Source organism: Melospiza georgiana, chromosome 4 (assembly GCF_028018845.1).
Source record: "Melospiza georgiana isolate bMelGeo1 chromosome 4, bMelGeo1.pri, whole genome shotgun sequence".
NCBI lineage: Eukaryota > Metazoa > Chordata > Aves > Passeriformes > Passerellidae > Melospiza > Melospiza georgiana.
Window position 1 is genome coordinate 48,422,828 of NC_080433.1, and position 20,521 is coordinate 48,443,348.

The 20,521-nt window shown below is 36.4% G+C and overlaps 1 protein-coding gene across 2 annotated transcripts in view; it reads right to left on the minus strand.

Annotated features, from left to right (window-relative positions):
• Positions 1 to 200: 200 nt before the first annotated feature.
• TBK1 (TANK binding kinase 1) overlaps positions 201 to 20,521 on the minus strand; it is a 28,027-nt gene continuing 7,706 nt past the window's right edge. For both annotated transcript variants that reach the window (XM_058023060.1, XM_058023061.1), the window contains exons 6-21: positions 19,680 to 19,840; positions 17,695 to 17,805; positions 15,764 to 15,943; positions 14,248 to 14,444; positions 12,998 to 13,056; positions 11,774 to 11,865; positions 11,233 to 11,334; positions 9,192 to 9,270; positions 8,218 to 8,339; positions 8,016 to 8,092; positions 7,634 to 7,673; positions 5,212 to 5,313; positions 5,026 to 5,122; positions 3,911 to 4,017; positions 3,529 to 3,600; positions 201 to 2,692 (exon numbers count right to left, since the gene is read on the minus strand). In XM_058023060.1, coding sequence (XP_057879043.1) covers positions 2,641 to 2,692; positions 3,529 to 3,600; positions 3,911 to 4,017; positions 5,026 to 5,122; positions 5,212 to 5,313; positions 7,634 to 7,673; positions 8,016 to 8,092; positions 8,218 to 8,339; positions 9,192 to 9,270; positions 11,233 to 11,334; positions 11,774 to 11,865; positions 12,998 to 13,056; positions 14,248 to 14,444; positions 15,764 to 15,943; positions 17,695 to 17,805; positions 19,680 to 19,840 — 1,650 coding nt within the window. In that variant the 3' untranslated portion in view covers positions 201 to 2,640. The remainder of the gene's footprint in view (positions 2,693 to 3,528; positions 3,601 to 3,910; positions 4,018 to 5,025; positions 5,123 to 5,211; positions 5,314 to 7,633; positions 7,674 to 8,015; positions 8,093 to 8,217; positions 8,340 to 9,191; positions 9,271 to 11,232; positions 11,335 to 11,773; positions 11,866 to 12,997; positions 13,057 to 14,247; positions 14,445 to 15,763; positions 15,944 to 17,694; positions 17,806 to 19,679; positions 19,841 to 20,521) is intronic.

Below are 20,521 nucleotides of genomic sequence, written 5' to 3' on the forward strand. Positions count from 1 at the left end.
TTAGTGGCTCTACCATATTGCCAACGCAATGATTCTGTTGTGCAGGGCACATTTTCTGAACAGCTGCATAATGCAAACTGAGCTGCAATTGGCAACTTCATGTTTCAGGCTCTCTATTGTGCTTACAAGAAAATAAATCTAGTAAGGATGTCCTGAAATTAACAGAAAATTAAATTATGAAAAGGCAGAAGTACACACTGTACAATAAGTGGTTGATGATGTATTTATGCCATTAAGCTGTTCACTCATGCATTTTCACAATTCATATGAAGACAGGTTTGTTCAAGTAACAGATAATTAATATATTCAGCTAAACCCCCCAAACCAGTAAACCAGCTTCAGGAAGAAGAACCATATATTACTTTCTATTACTTTTTTTGGCAAATGAATAGCAAGATTCATAGCATCAGGACACTTAGTTTGAGCAAAAAGTTGATGGTACAACACTATGCTTTGACTTGAAAAATTATTTGCTTCATAATAACGTAATCAGAAGATTATGAACTGATTACTTCAAGTTCCTTAGCTACTGCTTTGTTAAAATTGCTTTAGAAAAAGAAATTTTAACATGATTAAGATTACTGATGTATTCAGCAAGACCAAAGCCAGCAATGTTTAAAATGAACATAAAATATAACAAAAAAATTTCAAACATGTAAAAGAATGCTGCACATATTTCAACATACAGACTATACTTATACTACAATTAACTTTCTTTTTCAGACTGCTTCAGTATAAGGAAGTTGAAACTTATATATTCCACCTAGCATTTGATTTCTTTCAAGATTAAGAACTTTGAAACAACAAAGTGTTATAATGTTGGAAACAAAATACAGTTTATGCACACCTGGAGAGCCCAATTCTTTTAACATTTATTCATGTGTTTTACTGATACTCAGTGAGACTGTGGATGTGAATGAACAAATGTACAAGCAGGCATTAAAACATTCCAGTTAGATATAATTCCAGTATTTTAAAACTGTTAAGAATGCCAAAGAAAGATATGTGACAAACTGCTGCACTCCTTTTGCATAGCTAGATTTTTTGGGTGACAGAGACAGAAGCTGCTCACATGAATGTAAAAATGTTTGAATTCCCTTTTTTGATTCTCACCAAGAACACTGGAATGCAGGTCTTGGACATCAAGGCAAGCAAATTTCCTTTTTCTTTAAAGTGAAACACTCATTTATAAATTTCCTAAGTTTCTCTCCAAATATTTTCTAAAAAGGAAATTAAAATGCTTTGTCTTCTGACCTGGACAGATAAGCAGGGAATAAGCACCACAAAATTACCAGATGCTATCACTGGTCAATGTTGTTTAGTTTACATCTAAATGTTCCACCAGTAATTATGGAAAATTCTAAATATAGTTGGTCCAGCTCTTACAGGTGTAATGCAACAATGAGAAGTGTTATTGACACCACTGAACATCCACGACCAGGTTTCCACAAGGAAGGAATGAGTTCTGTAATACTTGCATGCTCATCTGAAACAAGTATGTACATCTGCAGTATCCAAACAAAGGGATGTTTCCAGAATTTTTTGATTTCCTGTTCTTTATCTCCTATGTATTTTGGAGCAGAATGTTTCACTTTGCATCTCTGCATCCCAATCATGTACCACTGAAAGTAGTAACTATTGATGATGGAAAATAAATATACAGTCTTACTAAATTTTCCATCAATGTTTGGTACCAAAGTTGTAAGGCAGCAGTGGGAGTGGTCCCTTTTCAAATCTAGACTGGTACCTTATTCTCCACTATTCAGTTACTACTGAGGTGTGATACTGTCCAGTATACTGTCTGTCCACAAACTCTTCTCATACCAAATTTTTAACCTTTTTAAAAAATTATACCTGCAAATAAGATTAAGAAGAAGCCATTTTAAGTACCCATTGTTGTGGTGAGCAACAAGATTTCAGGGAAAGTCTGAAAATGCTGGACTCCAAAAAATGACTTTTACATTCATTCTGACAAGCTGGAGTGCAAAACTTCCATATACCAAGCAGTCAAATGATTACAGACAACATGGCACCAAATATTTAGAGAACTTAAAAAATATTGTGAATTTGCTTTCTCAAGTAGAAGAGAACTAACAATTTGAATGTGAAGGAAAGAGAAATGCATTTCCGTTCTGTCCTATCTGCACTCTTAGTCCCTATTCACATTCATTTAAAAACATTTCATTTAAAACATTCATCATGTTCTGTGATGATCACAGTCATTCAGCTAGACTCCTACATAACAGTGGCTGTTGGAGTTAATCCAAAATACCCTTTATACAACGGTGTTTTGGAATACTGCAAGTCCTCTTGCAATGAAGACTAAATTGCATTCTGAAAAAAAGGGCAATATTCAAAGCAGACAAATGTCAAGTTCATCAACAATACTTTTCCCTTCAGGACTCCTCAGAGATCCTCCAAGGGGCTCAATTCCCTGCCAGAAATTATTCTATCCTAAAAGTGACCAAGAAAAGATATATATTTCTTTTGTATTTACATATTATACATATTTACATTTTCTTTAATAATACAGTTGCTGAAGGAAAAAAAAATCCTGGATAGAGGTTCTGCTTTCAACTGTCCCAACAATATTTTTTCCCTTTGAAAAAATTTACAAGTCCACTTCAGGTCCTTTGGAAGCTAGATACAGTCCACGTTCCGCAGGCCACCATCCATTGTCAAGGCACCAAATCTAAACCATAAAAAAGTACATTTTCAGGTGGTTGATTAGACTATAGAATCAATCTTTAATTTCTTTATGGGGCTTTCCTTTCACTTGTTACATGCCAAGAGAAGCATTTGTAACTAACTTTTATATCTGCAAAGAAGATGAAAGAAAGGAAGCTTTGCTGCAAGTATGGGACTGGGACTGGGGAACAAAACAAAACTAATTCAGATTGAAGCTAAACTCCACTCTACCAGCAATTTACCCTGGAACTTTCAAGAGATACTTATTTTTATATATTTTCTCATCTTCATAGGAAAACAAAATCAAAATCAGTCTGTATGTGATAATGACAATAACCTCTCAGTATTTTAAGAAAAATGTTTACCTCTTCACTTTATTTAAGCAATCTGAAAACTGCAAAATCATCAATTCAGATTGGTGTCATTCCATGGTTGTCAAAAATAACTTCTAAATGGGAGGAATTAAAAGGCACCATTGCATTGCTGCAACATTATTGTGTTTAAATTCAGAATTGATCCATCTGTGCAACCGGAATTTTTATTATATTTATATTTTATATTATTATATTTCTATTTTATTATATTTTAATATTTATAGCCAAACAAAAGTAACATGAAACAAAAATGCAACAAAAATTACTGTAAGATCATCATTCTGACACAGCCCCATTCCAAGGTTTTAAGTAATTATTTTTTTGTTATATCTCATTTGAACAGCTCAAAATATATTTACAGTTAAAGACATTAAAGAATTGTTCCCTTACTTTAAATTCTGGATCTAAATGTACCAAATGAAGCCTCCCCCAAGTTTCAGCCCCAAAAGGGAAAACAATTGCTTGCCTTTCCAAAATGTGATTGTTTTCAGCCAGCTCTTTAACAACACCTTCCATTTCCTCCTTCAGTTTCTTCATCCTGTAGTAACCAGAAGCAAAATAAATATTAAAGTTTTTATTGGTATAGATAGCTGCTCTGATTCCTTACTACAACAGTTTTCAGCAACTTGCCATTACATACAAAATAAGGGACAGGTAAGTTGTTTATTTACAAAGAGACAGATGATACAGTAGTGCTGTCCCTCACTCACTTCCAAATCTGTGCCACCCCTATAGCAATCTAAAATTCTTGATCTTAATACAACAATCACTAAGCAATTTAATTTTTTTTCAATTTCCCTGTATAGCAAGCATACAGTATTACATCAATCCCCTTAAAAAATTCTCACCCAAGAGTCATTTCCACTAATGTGTTTGAGCTTGGATAGACTGTATTCATCGTATGTTTCATTCCACTGGAAGCTGCAAACATTTTCTGTGGCAGGGCATCTTGTAACTGTAATAGATAAAAAGGAAATTTAAGTTACAATAGAAGTTGTCAGGTATATCTTGATGCCTACCTTAAAATCCTTTTTAAAATTCTCTGTGGTTGTGATATGTCATAAATTCATTACAGTACTAAGGTGGCTGATAAGCTCCAAGATGAGATCATCACAGCAAGTTTTGTATTGACATGACCAATAATTCCCTGGTTTGTTCCATCTTCTTATCTAATACTTTCATAATAAACTCTGGAAAGGAAGAATTATCTGTTTGTTATGTCTGTAGATATCCTAGGGCAGCAGGATTCCAATCAATGGATTAGTAGTGCAACTAAAGTACAAAGAACAAGTAAAATGCTGCTGTCCACCATTCCTAAACTGATTTTACAATTAGCAATAGCTTTTTTTCCTTTCTAAAAAACAATAATTTTACTACATGAAAATGCTCTTATTCTCTCAATCCTGAGGTAATTCTGATAAGTTTGCACCCTGCAGAGTCACCATCCAAATAATCAGTTTAACATCCTTAAGTTTGTATCCCATCATCTTGAATATGTAAGCAGCATTTTTATATTTCATAAGAGAATGAGGATAATCCTCTAGGTGCTCTGAAAATATTATGGTAACAGTTGCACAGAACATTTCTCAATGAACCCACATCCATTTGCACTGATTTTTTTTGAGAGGGAATTGCTAACATTATCAAAAAAAACCCCAAATCATCCAAACCCACAAACTCCACCAAAAAAACCCCACGCAAATAAAAAAAACCACCATCCCAAACCAAACTAGCCGCACCAAATTCCAAAATCAAGTTACAATTCACAAAATCACATAATTCATATATTCAAAAAAAACCACCATTCAATATGACATGGCAATGAAGTTCCTGCAGACCACATACAGCACTTTTAATACAACTGCATTAATGTAAGACTCACTATTAGCAACACGACTGACATGAAAATATGTGGAAGTCTTTTAACTATGCAAATGCTTCCCATAATTTTGAAGCATTCTACCTCATTTATATAATCCTGGTATTTGGACACCTCTTCTTCAATACCAAAACACTGGTTGGTGAGAGCCAGTAATTGCTTCCTTGTGTGAAGCATTTTCCTAAAAGAAAAAGAGTTTTCATTTAAGAGCTGCTTATACAAAAGTGGTGCAATGAACATTACCAAACATTAAAGAAATCAACAGCTTGCCTTGTCCAGTCATCAGCTTTGTCCAAAAATGTTTCATACTTGCTGACACATTCATCTTTGAAAAGAGCTATGGCTTTTGTAGCATGCAAATACAGCTTCTGCCTGCAACAGAGAAACAACCAAACTAGTGTCATACTGCTTTCAAAACCCCATTCCTCTAACTTTCTGAAATTTGGAGAAAGGTTTGTGGACTTAAAATCTGTGCAGCCACCTTTACCCAGGCTGTTGTAATGTGTGAGAACTCAACATTCTACAGGAAATGACAAAAATTAGTTTCAAAAATATATCCTAGCACAGAAGAAGAAAATTATTTGAAGCATTTTGTTTGTATTTGTATTCATATTTGTATATGAATAAATGGTCAAATGTCTTCCTTGAGTCAGCTGGTATACTTCAGAATTCTAAATGGAAAGGACAAAAGTCCTAATTATTTCATATTTGCCTACTGCAGACACTTGGAACTTCTAGCATATATGAATAATCCTTTGCATTGAGTAACATACATGCAAGAAAAAGAACAGGAGTTTTGTGTCAGCCTAATTTTATGACAAGAGGAAAAACAAACAAGGAGAAAAGGAAAAGAAAGGAAAACAAACCCCAATTCTTGTTAGTGTGGCAGACATAGTCCCAGTGTAGTTGCCTAGCCATGCTATGCATTGCACCAGTAAGTGTAAAGGATACTGCAACACTACAGACCAACACCTAGTTCAGGCATTTCATTAAGTCTTGCATAATAAATATTGTTAATTAAATTGTAGATAGAGTGTAGCTGGACTGTCATCAGGAATGCATACCTATCATTCAACCAAAAAAATAAAATTCAAATTGAGAGCTGCTCCCTTACCCTTATCTGCCTAGAGATAAGTATTACAAAGGCCAGCCTCTGCTGACAGTAGCACACAATCTTTAAGAAAAGCCACTGCCATTTTCCTGTGAGGTGAATCAAGTATAAAAAAGATGGACTCAGGACCTCAAACCTGTACAGTCCCAGGGATATTTCTATGGTAGAAAATATACCAGTATTCAAACCAGTATTCAATATAGCAGTATTCATTTCATGAAATGAAGCATGCTTATTTGAAGTGTATCATACACTAAGATAAGGACATGGTTTTAGTAGTAGAAAACCCTCTCCTCTGCTTGGCAGTTATTCAGTTGAGCTTTCACTATGGGAAAATCAAGTGGCAAAGTTGTGCACTCTGCATGACAGCTTTCTATCTGTAATTGTCAGTGAAGCCACATTCAAGGTAGGAAGAGAAAGATTTTTTTTTAGAAAATTATGCAAGTGGTGTCTAAATTCATGCATCATTTAGCAAAGTCTAGGGAACCATGCAAGTGACCAGCCACTAGAATAATGATTCATTTACTTAAACATAAGCATCTAGCATCATTTGAGATAGAATCTTATAATGGTTTGGGTTGGAAGGGACCATAAAAATCATCTAGCTCCAACCCCCCTGTCACAGAGCACTGCCAGGGATGGGGCAGCTGCAACTTCTCTGGGCAACCTGTTCCAGTGTCCCATCACCTTCACAGAGAGGAACTTCTTCAATGCATCCAACCTAAATTTCCCCTCTTTCAGCCTGAAGCCATCACTCCTTGTCCTATAACTGCAGCTCCTGATGAAGAGTGGCTCTCAGGCTTCCCTGTAGCCCCCCCTTCAACTACTGGATGGCCACTGGGAGGACTCCATGCAACCTTCTCTTCTCCAGCAAAGGTGTCCTGCCCTGCTTCTGACCACCTGTCCATTTGACAGGGTTCCCATTTGACTTGTGTCCTACCTCCCAGTCTCAGAGCATGGCTCAGATATTTTAGAGCAATTTAAATGGCATTAGCCATCTGCATATGAGGAACTGAATAAGTGCTGAGACAAGTACAGCAGTATAGAATCAGTGGAGACTATGGGAGTTTAGAGACCCAAGTTACACACAGATGCTTAATGTGAACATCTTGCATGAGTGACAATCTTAAACAAGCATGGAGAATGGGACTGAAATTAATTTTATATTTCCTGTAAGATTAAATCATTCTGGAATTTAATTCAGCTAGTCCACACTTTACTCATCTGTAGAAAATTATGTCCACTTAGCTACAAAGTCATTTCAATCTTACTCGGGACTTTTGCCTGCCTGACAAAAAACAGGGAAGAAGTGAACTTCCTACAAAACAGTTATGCCCAGATAACAATCAGGTATTTTCCTTTTAGAAGGCCTATCAGTCAAAAAACTCTACAGTCAGAAAGCACCTCATTATCATAGGCTAGTACCCCTATGTATTTAAGATTTTTAAAAGAAATTTTTTACAAAGCAATCCTAAAGAGGTTACAATTTACAATAAAATTAATAGAATGGGTTATTGGCAAGACCATTTGGAGGACCTGAAAGCAATCATGGTAGTTCCCAAAGGTAACTTCAAAACTTACTTGTCAAACTTGTGTATTTGTTCTTCATTATAAGGAAGCCCTAGGATCAGAGCAGATGACAAACATTACCAATCTAACTCTGCTAGATGTATTTATGCAAAACTCTACTAAGTTCATCCACTTCCTACATAGTTTCCTTCTTTTTAGAGGTCATAGTGGTCATACACGTTTTTCCTCCTCTCTAGTCTTGCAATTCAAATTTATCCTATTAATAGTGGTGTTTCATTCATAAGGGCTCTAGCATGGTATCACACTAAGGACCTACAGACATATGCACTGTGGCTAACTGTCCATACCTCCCACCAATGCCCTAGTCAAACTAAGACTGACCTGTCCCTTGCATTACATTTTATGTTAAAAGTGAACCAAATAAATTACTTACTTCGTTCTGCTTTGTCTTTTTTGAACTGATAGTAGATGTCTGTAATGGAAGACAGCAGTGCCTGAAGCCTTTCTGGACTAGAGTGACAAAAGGTAGAAAATGAGATGTTTTATACATAAACTCAAGTACCTATAAAGGAGCTTTGTGAACTACAACTCAATGCAGAATTCAACACATATTAGAACAGTAAGTAGTTACTCACTTTCTGTCTTTTGGATGCATGCCTTCCTGATTAGCCCAGGTGTCAGACAGTAAACCATCACGAGAAAGTTTGGTTTTGATATCTTGCAGACTAGTTTCTACAGTGCCCTGAGAACTGGAGAGCTGCATAACAGCAAGAAGGTTCAATCTTACCACTAGGTAAAGTGAAAAATTATTACTTGAGCACATTAATACTACAAACTTGTTTGTTTCACTGATCTCCATTAAAGAAATATGTCCAATTATCTGCCTAGGCTTAGCTAGAAGCAGATAAAGCAAGGTATTATTAAAGAAAGAATCATATTTGATGCTGGCATTTCTGTTAGTTAAAATTTACTTTCATTCAACAATAACTTTCACCCTTTCATAAATCCCTTATTTACTTCTACCCTTATTCTTCTGGTTTATTAAGAATTCATATAATAACTACCCACATGATTCATACCTTCCTTTCTCTGCAGTTCATACAATCTTCAAAATAAAAATGCACTAATCATCTTTTCCTTTTAGAATGGAGAACTTTTTATCTGCTCCCAGTGTATTAAGTTATTTTCAATTTTTCCTTTCATGTCTGGAAACATGATGCACATTTCAAAGCAGATCACTTTGAAGTGTGTTCATGAATGTAACATTTTAGAAAGCCAACAAAGTAGTCAATAATTCCTTAAGGAAAGGAAAAAAAGGAAAAGAAAATACAGTAAAGCAAAATATATTTCAATGTTATAATTCTTGAGTATTAGAAAACAGGAATGTATTTTCAGGAACCCATTTTCATTACACTGAGCTAATATAAAAGGATCTGCTCTGTTTTCAGAAAGATATTCACATTAGCATGGACATTTTAACAACTGGCAATCTAGAAGCTACATTGAAATTTCTGAGTTGCTATTCCCAGAAGCCTGTGTTACTGTGTATTTGGCATTTTCTGTAGAACACCCTGTTCAGAATGACAGTGTAACTTTGTCAGACACTTACCCGCAGGAGTTTCGTATGTATCTCTGAAATTTCCTCCACTTCTGATGCTTCCAAGTTGATCTGCATCAAATTTTCATATCTGTCCAGCAAAAAAAAACAGTTGAAAAAAAATAAACAAGCAGTGAATACACTCAAAGTATTTCTTGAATCTGTCAAGCAACAACCATGAAACTGACAAATTTATGTGGCCCACTAACAATGGAAAGATTTTAGATTTTAAAAATATTCCTTGATTTTTTTTCGTATACTGGAACTGTTAAAATAAAGTTGAAATTTCCATTCCTGAATTCTTTATTCTAGTTTTATTACTTGTACTTGACAGGCAGTGGAAGACTATTTCCCTTCACCAAGTAAATTTTTTAATCTTATCAAACTAAAGGTACTTAAAGTAGTCATTAACACACTAATACTTCAATGTAACAAAATGCTTTTCTGAGAAAACTTACTGGGTTAAATGTTTAAAGGCTGGGATATGTATGATATCAGTATGACCATCTGTTCATACTGATACTTTTCATATGACCATAGATCAAGTGCCAAATAAATTATTCAGGACTATATTTTTTCTATTGAGTCTCATGTACAATTTAGTTTTAAAAACACTATCACAAACAGCTCAACTGCTTTCAAAAAATACATGCTTCACTCATGTTCAATGCTTTATATACCTTTTCAAATAAAGACTTTGTATTGTCATGCTTTGAAGCACAGCCTTGAAAAGGAAGGACAAACAAGAGGACATGTCCTTTAGAAGACTTTTATGGAGTTAGCAAAGTCAAATAAACTGAAAATCCTGCCCCTTTGTAAGAGGCCAAAAGACCACGTGCAAACACATAGAAAATTTCTGTTCACATGAGAACTACTCCAGTTAGCAAATGAATGTCATTTTTTTTCAAACTACTGCTGAGGTACTCAGAGTCACAAAACAGAAGTGACAGTGGTTTCTTCTGAGTGGCTTTCTTCTGGCAGAATGCAGGGAGAAACTATCTGAACCAAACACAGACTGAGCAAGATCTAGTCCTGCCAGCTAGTACAAATGGGCTTGAAGGGAGTTTGGGTTCTTGCCCTGATGATTTGTATCCAGGCTGCACAGGTCTTATGTCGCAAGTTACCAACTTCACTATTTCACTGTTGTGCTTTGTGGTGGTTTTGAAGCCAGCACAAACAGACACACCTGGGTTTTAAGGTAGGTTTGGCACACACAGAGCAAATGTGTCAAACCCTTGAGCATCCACAATTACTACATACAAGGTGCTCAATTTGCACAGGCATAGCAGCTCCAACAGGTTTAAGTCTAATTCTTAATTCTCTTCTGCAAACCCAGTGGTTCTACATGTGTGTGTTAATCACCTTGTGGGTATCTGCATTTTCAGAGCAGCCTGGTGAGAAGTTTAGAAAATCTCATGACTAAGAGACCATTTGGGAAAGACTGGCAGTAGGTAGAACAGGAAAACTACCACCCATAGGAGAATGCTAAGAAGAGGTGCTATTTAAAGTTCCTATCACACTGCCTAAGAATAACACCTTCCTGGGAAGGGACCAAGGGGGGCTGGGCTTGGTTGTTTGGGGGTTTTTTTGCAGCTGCTCTGTGTTGTATTTCGACATGAAAATTCCTTCCACACAGAAAATGCTACAGTCTTAAAACTGTGTAAGGGGCAGTATTTGAAGTCATATGCAACCGAATGTAGCAGCAAAAGCACTAATGAAAGCAAAGCTACTTGATTCTTTGTCCAAGCTTTACTATAGCTTCCAGAGTCAGTAAGGGCAAATGAGCTGAGTCAGAGAAGGAGAAAAAGAACACACACTGTTACCACTAATTAGTAATTACTTGTTCTTATAAGGTGAAGCAGCAAAATTAATACTCTAACTTAAGTAACATATATGACTAAATCTGCTTAAGTCAGTGCCATCAGAAAATCCATGCTGACTCAAATTTAATTTTTATATGCAAAAACACTGCAAATAATCATAACTTATAATACTGTTGTCACTAAAAATGATAATGAAGAATCAATGTGTACGATGTACTGCTTCTACTCACATTTTCTCAGCTTTCTCAATGTTTCTGCTGCAGAAATCCAGCCTGATGACAATCTCTGCCTTTTTATGAACCATTTCATTGTAATCATCCTTGATTATTTCACTAAAAAAGTGAAGCATTAGTCTATAAGTATAAAGTAATGACTAACAGTATTCAACTGCCATCCTACCAGCAATCAGTAATGCAGTAATATACCTGCAGCAATAATTGCCAGGAGGAATTGTTTTCAGTTAGAGATGCATTAACATAATCCTCATATAAAAATACCTTGTGCAAGCTGTTCAATGCCATCTGCATGTTACCAGAAGTTAGACTTAAATTATACACAGAAGAAAGTAAATTTGCAAACACCTTAACTTTAATTATTTAAAAAAAAAAATTGTTTCCCTAATGACAGGAAAAAGGGAGAAATTCAGCCTATCCTTACTCAAGGATAAACAAAACCTCCAAGATATCAAGAGATGACAGAATTATGTATTGATAATCAAGGCATATCTCAATTAAAAGAAAAAAGCACAATGAAATGCAGTCAGTTGCTTACATCAGCCATCGAATTCCCTTCCTCATCAGCTCCTGGTAAAGTAGCAAAGAACTGGCAACTCTACAGGCATAACATACAATGCCTGTCACTGCCTGGAGGAAAAAAACTCAGCATAAGTACTGATCTGGCATTCTCTTAACAATTGCTTCAAGACAATACATCACAACAAAGCAACACAGATTAATAAAAGAAAGCAACATGAGGAAGGTAGTTTAAAATGTGCAATTTGGCCTAAGCTTTCGTCAGGCAACAACCAAACAGCCATTACAAAGGCAGAGCTAAACATGGGTTTTCCAGTTATGCTGAAGCACCTGTTAGGGATGAAAACAAATCTCACAAACAAAAATGACTCAACTTACTATTTCTGTCAAAGTTACAAGTACATTTCTTCAATATTTTAGGAATCAAGCACATACACTAAAATGAACTTGCAAAAACTGACCCTTTTTAAAATTCTAAGGCTAGAGACTCTCTAAATTTAGCCAATTCCACTTACAAGATTGCTGTATTATTTAGAATTGAGAACAAAGTTTCAAATATTATAATTCACAATACTTTAAATAATTAGTATCAACTGATGCTTTTCTGTTAATTAATTTTCAAGATTACTGGTATTTAAAGGGGCATACATTTTCAACACTACCATGTCTGAATAAAAGGCTCCTCAGCAGTCAGTATTTCACATGTATAAGTGAAAATCACAAAGTCAAGTATGGCTGTGCATACATTCAGTAGTTTTAGAAAAACAACCAAAACAATGCAACATCCTTTACTTGTCTCCCACAGATTCTGAAAGTTTCTAAGAGACAACAGAAATTCCACCCTTCTGCAGAGTCCTACAGACATCTCTCTATTGAGCAAGAGTTATTTTTCTAATGTTAAATTTTGCACCATTAGAAGTTATGAAGCCTCTAACTCACTTCAGGTCTACACAGTGTAAGGCTCCTTTCCCCACCAACACTGAATTATATAGTAACAGAGCATTTTGAATTTAGAAGACTGGACTTCGGGTTCGGTTTTAAAAAAAACCCCAAACCATATTTTGCATACAAAAGTACAGCTTGAATATAGTTTTAGATCCTTTGTTAATAAATATATTTCTATCAGCCACTATCCTCATTAGCATTCTAAAATAGTTTTATTAACATTATTAATTTGAAAATTAAGTAGCTTTCATTTCAGTATCATTATCCATATATATTATTTAAAATGGTAATTACTCACTTTAGCCATACTGGCATCCCCATCCAAATCGTAACGTTGATGTACTTTAGGAAGTAAAACTGAAACATAAAACAAGTGTCTGTATTTTATTTTTGAGAAGAGACTTCAAAAGTTCAGATTGTTTTCCCTCCCCACTCTGTACACTGCTTTTATGCCTTTTAATATCATGTGCTTCTTATGCACTCCTTTAAAACAAGCCTTTGTCTTAACTGTTTTAAATAACTTGGTATCTTCTGCAAATTGTCCTTCCTTTTCCAGAATCACTTCTGAACATTCTGCACAGCACAGAATTCATGCAGGTCTCCACTTGCAACCTCTCTCCACTGAGAGAGCCAACAGTTTCTCTCTGTTCTTCTGCACCACGTTTGCCCACATAGGAGACCATTCCCTTCTCATCACATGGCTGCTTGTTTTCACTGAGGCTCTTAAGGGTAGCACTTCACCAGCCTCAGGCAGTCCCCACCACCTGAATCTCCTTTGTCCTCATGCTCACTGGCTCCTTCAGAAAGCTCTGTGACACAATACAAAGGCCCTGTTGATCCTTCCACAAACAGCTAACCTACCCACACTCTTCAGCACCTCTGTGTGAGTGCCAGCTGGCCAGAGCAGTCAGTATTTAGGACATACTGAAAAAAGCAACACTGACCTCTCAACTGCAGCCATGTCCTCCTGCTCATCATTTACTACAAAAGGGCTCTGGCATAGGCCCCTCTAAAAGCCTCACAAGGATAAATAGAAATTCAAAACCTTAATTTCTTTTTTTCCCTGTTAGGGTATTACCTCATCTTCTGAGCAAATGTACATTGCAAAGACCTCCTCTGTTAACTGAAAGGCTAACCACATTCACAACAAATTAAAAAAAAAAACAGTAAAACTTGACTTTCCACTTAGTGAATAATGGAACAAAAGAACCAGCTTTGAGTTACTTTCTATAATGTTTCTTTCTACTTGTTTAAAGTGTCATGCTTCAAAACAGTTCATAACTCCATAAGCACCGTTACATCTTAGCACATAGATGTTCAGGTTCAAAGGACTTGGAACATTACAAGCACCTACTGTTTCTGTAAAAATGTTCTGGATACTCAGCAGTTTTGAAAAACATTGGACTGCATACTTAGAACTTCAGATATCAACAAAAGAAAATTTTCAACACTATTTTTAAGACATAACAGACATAAAACAATTATATTAAATAACACAAACTATTTACAAAAGACAGCTGTGAGAAAAGGGAAATTACTTTCATATACCTTCTTCATAGATTAATCCAACAATGTTCACAGCCTCCCTGCTTACTACAAAGATAGGATTCTCCTCTGTTGTTCTGGGGAACTGCTGTGCCAATCTGCCAGGCTCTAGTACCAAGCGCCGACCTTCATATATCAGTTCTTGATTCTGAGATGGTATTTTTGTCTGCTTGTAGACCAACTCATGAAATATAGCAGCTCTATAATACAAACAATATAATTGGTTGCAGTTAGACTCACTACAACAGTTCAGCAATTCAGATTTTGTATTATTTAAATGCTTTTATTTCTGATTAATTAAGAACTGGGTTTACACATAAAGCACTGGACTTCTAAGTAAAAAACCAGTAGCATGGTTCCTAAGACCCTAGGTTGCTGTGTTACAAAAATAAAAGCTATTTCCTGGAAAATATTAAACTTCCTTTCTACCTCTGAGTATCTGCCAAAGTATGTCTGTCTAAACAAAATTGCTCTGGTCTGAAGGTCAGTAAAAACAGGCAACACTAAATGAGGGAAAGGAAGCCTACTTAAGTTTTCTAAGGCATATCCTTTTCTTGAAAGGAGATGGATGGTCTCTCCAAAAGCAGAGTCTGGTGTTTTACATGTCAAAAAATTAAGTTCAGCCAGTAAGCTAACAGATAGCCAGATTATTTCCTAAAACAGCAGTGATAAGGAAGAGCAAAGACGCTTTGGAATTTTATTTACAGCAATCAATAGATACAAGGACAAGAACTCATAATACCACCATACCTCTCCCCCCCCAAAAAACCCCACCACAAAAGCCTACTACCACAACAGCAACCAAAAACCAAACTAGCAAAACCTCCCACAAAGAAGAAAAAACATCAGTACACTAAAGGGAAGGACCAGTTTGCCTCCTGTGCAGCACTATTAGTACAGTATTACTTCTTAATACTACAACTAGTTAAATAATCACACAGATAAACAATAATAAAAATTAGAAGCAAGATTTCTCTGCAAAAAAAGTATTTGGGCTCTCTCAAAATAAAAGTGATGGAATAGAAAAGAAAAATTGAAGTGGGCAGGACTGTATTTACACATTTGATGAAATAACAGTATCTGTGTATTAGAAATTAACGCATGCTCTGTATTATCTGTAACACAGCAGAGAAAAAGCATTTATGTTTGTATATCTTACAGATTTTAACATCAGCACTTCGTGGTCATAAAGTGAACCCCATCCAAATCAGGATCCTAAACTGTACCAATTACCACTTCAGAGCCCCTGTGAGAGTTTTACACCACAGACAATCTGCACACTTTGTATGCTTGAAGACATTATTTTTATTTTTGGTCAACATGTTTCTATATGCACTATGACTATGCAGGAGAATTGCGTCCTTTTACTTCCTCAGAGAAAGTGCCAAGGAGAGGTGGCTGAACTTGTAGCACTGGTGACATGAGGTCACAGGTTACTGAATTTGTAACTGGTGATCTGAGGTCACAGTGCTGTTAGCCTGAACAAGAGTAAAGTAACACAAAGAGAGAGAGCACTTACGTGTTATAGTTGTGAATATAAACTTTGTGCAAGGTCATCTGCTGTAATGAAAAGATGTGGATTATTATTCGGTGCAGTATGTCACTCGTCTCTGCAAAAAACTGGTCAAATCCCCAGCATTTCTCCTGGTCTGCTTCAAGAATATTCGCAAGGACAGGTGTGAGCAGTACTTGCAGACCCCTAGAGGACACCAGGGAGAGATGAGACAACTTGGTTCTACTTGGAACACTTTATCTTGCAACCAATCACAATAATTCATTTGATTTGTCTAATGCACACACACCTATTATCCCTTAAAGAATACGTGAGTGCCTTTTTTCCTACAACGAGCAACAAAATGTTCAAGGGCAATGTCCATTGTTTTTCATTAATACATGTACTTTACATCTTTCCTTTTCAGGCCTAACTATCAAGTATTTTTTTTGTTTTGTATTTAAGAAATTTCAGTCACACTGCAAAAATTACATAAAATTTACTAAGTCTACATTGTAGAGCTGAGGCCACTTTCTGCCATCCCCGTAGCATTATACCCAGCTCACCCCACACACCACAGTGTATCACTTTGAAGGAAGCTACTGCCATTTAGGATTTCCTAAATCCTAATGATGCTTGTGTGAGCACACCATGTTGCTTTCAATCAAAATCAGCTGGATTAGCAAAGACTCATTATTTAAACTGTCAACACTAAGAATTTATCCTGATTGAGATGGGCCTAAAAAAGTACTCTGCACATGCAGCTTCAATGCTGCAAAAAAATCTGTGCTACCCATTGCCTTACAGTTACTACTATTCTAGGGGAAAGGTCAGCTTTAATTTCTTGCATTTCTGCCTTGAGCATCTGAATGGTAAGGAACTTTATGGATCCCACTTGTGCATTACCATGAACAACTTCTCTGAAATTTTAACATTATGTACTCATCAAGCCTGAATCCAGCAGTAGAACTGGTAACATTCTGGAGCAAGCTGCAGTGGCTTGCAAGCACACTGCTGACTGTATTGGAGGTCAGTGAATGCTGTGCTCAAACTCACTTTAGTACTAAACCTTGAATACTGTTTGAATACTACTTAAAAGGATTACTGTGAGCAGATGTTTAATGAGAAAAAATCTCCTTTATTATTTCAAGCAGTTCAGTTGTCCAGAATAAGCAGAGGAACAAATGAGCAGTATCATGAAAAATACATGCAAACTGCAAATTCTGCACATTCTAAACTAATGAATTCATATAAACCAGACTTTGACTCTACACCCCTTAAGGATGTACATATTTGGCTTTCAAAAAGGTTTATTTCTACAGTCTCTTCATAGAACAACTTACTTCCTCCTTTACCATGAAAGATTAGTAACTTTAAAGTACGGAAGAAGTCTCAGGACGAAAAATGGGTAAGTGGGCTATGGGAGGTGTTTTCAAAGTCAAACCAAAATTAGATCTTCCATGGCTCTTCCTACTGAATATTATGGACATATGAAGCAAAAATATGATGATAAAATTGAGAAAATACAAATATGTGTTAAAATGCACTGTTGTGGCCTTTCTCCTAGCAAAAAGTAAGCCTCTGCATTGTCTTTGCTTATAATTTCCTTCCCACTGCATAATCTTTGTCACGTCTGAAGTCACATTCTTGCAAGAAATGAGGGCCATCAAAGTTATTGTTTCTTCATTCCTGAGGGTGGAAAAAGTGCAGTAATAGTATTTCTTCTCAAACCACATCAGATGTGCTCATTTGAAAATTAGCAATCAGAACTATTTGGACAGATGGGAAGAAAAAAACCACTTGATAACTAAATATCAGACTGTACTGATGTACTGAAGAGTTCCAAGAAAAAACCGCATCAGACCTCTGTTCCAAAGACCCAATCCTAGAAAATAACTGGAAAAGCCCAATCAAGTGGCATTGAAACACTTTGTGAACATTTGTAAGTTCAAACTTACTTTGAAAGGCTACAAGAAACAGGCATCTCCCAACTCCACTCAATAGGTCCATTTTCTGCTTTCTGTATTCCAGAAATAGCACCAGAAGGCTTTCCAGTAATTATTTTATACCTGCAATACATGACAAAAATGATGGAAACTTCAACTAGTACCTCTTATGCATATATAGGTTAAGTAATTAATCCTCAAAGGGGCAGAAAAAATGCAAATTTAAATGACAGGCTGGCCTAAATTTGTAGATGGTGCAAAAATTCCCAAACTTCACTTACAAGCTGACAGAGCAATGCTAAAAGAGTAAAGAACAAAAAGCTATGCTGGAGAAGCAACTTTGTCTACCTCAGCCTTGGGGAAAACTTCTGGAGATATTTCCAACATACTGAAGGAAACCAAAGGTTTTCACAAGGATTAATGAATCAAAGTCAATTTAGTTCAATTTACACATTAACATGCTAACTTCAAGCATGTTCCACAGCCATAGACAACATTCAGCCACCACAAAATGGCTCGGGCATAGAGAAGGAACATCCAGAAATCTGGACACAATTTGGCATTGTTTAACTTTGTATTGCACAGGCAAGTATTTCTCAAATTTTTCATGAAACGAAATGAGGATCAATAAACTTGTTGCAACAGAATATTTCAGCTGTGCTTTCTTCTTCTGGAGGACAAGATGTATACAAAACATCTCTCAAGCAGGTACAAGAATTCTTATGTGAAAAAAATCACAAGATGGAAAATTTCTTCAACTAAGTAAACTGGAGTCGGTTTTACATGGAGCATCAGAACAGAGATGGTATTGATGTGTTAGAGGTTCCAAGTACCACCTTGCTTTATTCTTAAAGTGCAACACACAGAAAAACAAAATAGAACCAGACTAAGGTGAAACAGGAATTGAATAAAATCCTCACATCATAGGCATATCTTCTGTTTTCCATGCAGGAGCCATCCCTGTTATCTGCAGCTGCAGTTCCACAACTATACTACTCAAACGTCAGTCTCATTGGTAGTGCACTCATTTCAAAACTGCTGGGTATGACCATCATTTAAAGGACAACAAAAATTTGCAGCACCAAAACCCCTTCTCAGAATACCATCATTTCACCTGAGCATCCAAGTTACATAAATGGCACTGCAACAGAGCAGCTAGTGCCACGCTGAAGGAAAGATGTGTGGAAAAACACCAGTATTTTGGGGGAACTCAATTCAGGTCTTTCTCAATTTAAATGCTTAATTCAGATCTTAAGGTGCCACACAGTAAAATCCTTGTTGAAGCAGAATGTTTCTACTGATTTTGGCTGGGTTAGAGTTAAGTTCCTTCATAGTAGTGTATGGTACCATGTTTTGGATTTGTGACCAAAACAGTGTCAATAACACAGGCATGTTTCACCATTGCTGAGCAGCACTTGCACAGCATCATGGCCTCTTCTACTTTTCTACTGCCCTACCAGCAAGTAGACTGGGGCCAGGCAAGAAGTTCAAAGGGGATACAGGAGGACAGCTGACCCAAGGGATATTCCACACCATACTGCTCAGACACAGAAGCTAAGGAGGAGGGGGGGAAGAATTTGCCAGGGTGGCATTTGGTCAGGGACTGACTGTGCATCAGGTGGCTGCTCACGAGTAACTGGGGATTTTTCTGCATTACTTGTGTTCCTTGGTTTTGTTTCCCTTGGGGTTTAAGAGGCAAGGGCTGCTGTTTCTTGTGGAGTTTTTTTTACTTATTAAACTGGCTTTAGATCAGCCTATGAGTTTTTGCACTTTCACCCTTACAATTCTCTCCCCCATGCCACTACAGAGAAGTGAGTGAAGAGCTCTGTAATGTTCAGCTGCCTGCTGGGGCCATACCACAACAAGAGAGTGTTTTTCCTTTCATATTTTCACTGTTTTAAAGTTTTTCTACATGTGTGTAGGATTCCTTAGTAAAAAGCATTTCAAGGGCTGATTTCATTTACCAACAGATAAAACTCTCCTTCTAAATTACCTACATCACTTCCTTGTTTCTGCGAGGCCCTTCAAAAGGTCGGAAAGGCAAGCTCCCCGTTGCAGCATGGTAAAAGGTCACTCCTATGCTCCACAGATCCACTGTAGCTCCATACTTCTTCTGATGCTCCTTCCTCAAAACTGCTCGCTCATACATATCAGGATGCTAAAGAGAAAAAAAAAAGTTACAATTGGTTTATGAAGCTTTATGAAGAAAAAAACCCAATTTATCCTTTCACAGCAAGGTAATTTGTCAGTCTAAACTTTCAGTTCTTTAAAAAAGAAAAGCTTGCTTGTATCATAGAAGATGCTTATGCTATTCTGACAAACATCACTATATTCCTAGGTATGACTGTTGCTTTTATTAAAAAGTTTTGCAAAAAATATTTTAAAATTCAGTTGGAGAGTAACTACTAGTATAAAAGACCACTAAAAAAGAGAAGAAATTCAGTATTCCTCCTGATGATTTTGAAACAACAGAAACCAAATGGAAAAAAGATCCACAGCAGAGGAGAGTATCAGCTGTGATTCACATGTGGGAAAACACAGCAGGAAAGAACCATACTAATGTGCTTGTCTCAATACTTCTCTACCTGCCTCTCTTTGGTTAGCCAAGGTTTCACATGAAGCTTAACCACACCTAATGTCATCCAAGTAGCTCAAATACAAATTAAAACATCAACAGAGATAAAGGCAAATATATTCATAACTAAAATATAGTTGTTCCTCCTTTCACACAAGGCAACAGTTAAAGCTGGACCTGGAAATTATTTCAAGGCTGATGTATTTACACCAGCAGAAGATGGCATGACCCAAGGTGAAACAGTCCAGTGGAAAGTTATAAAAA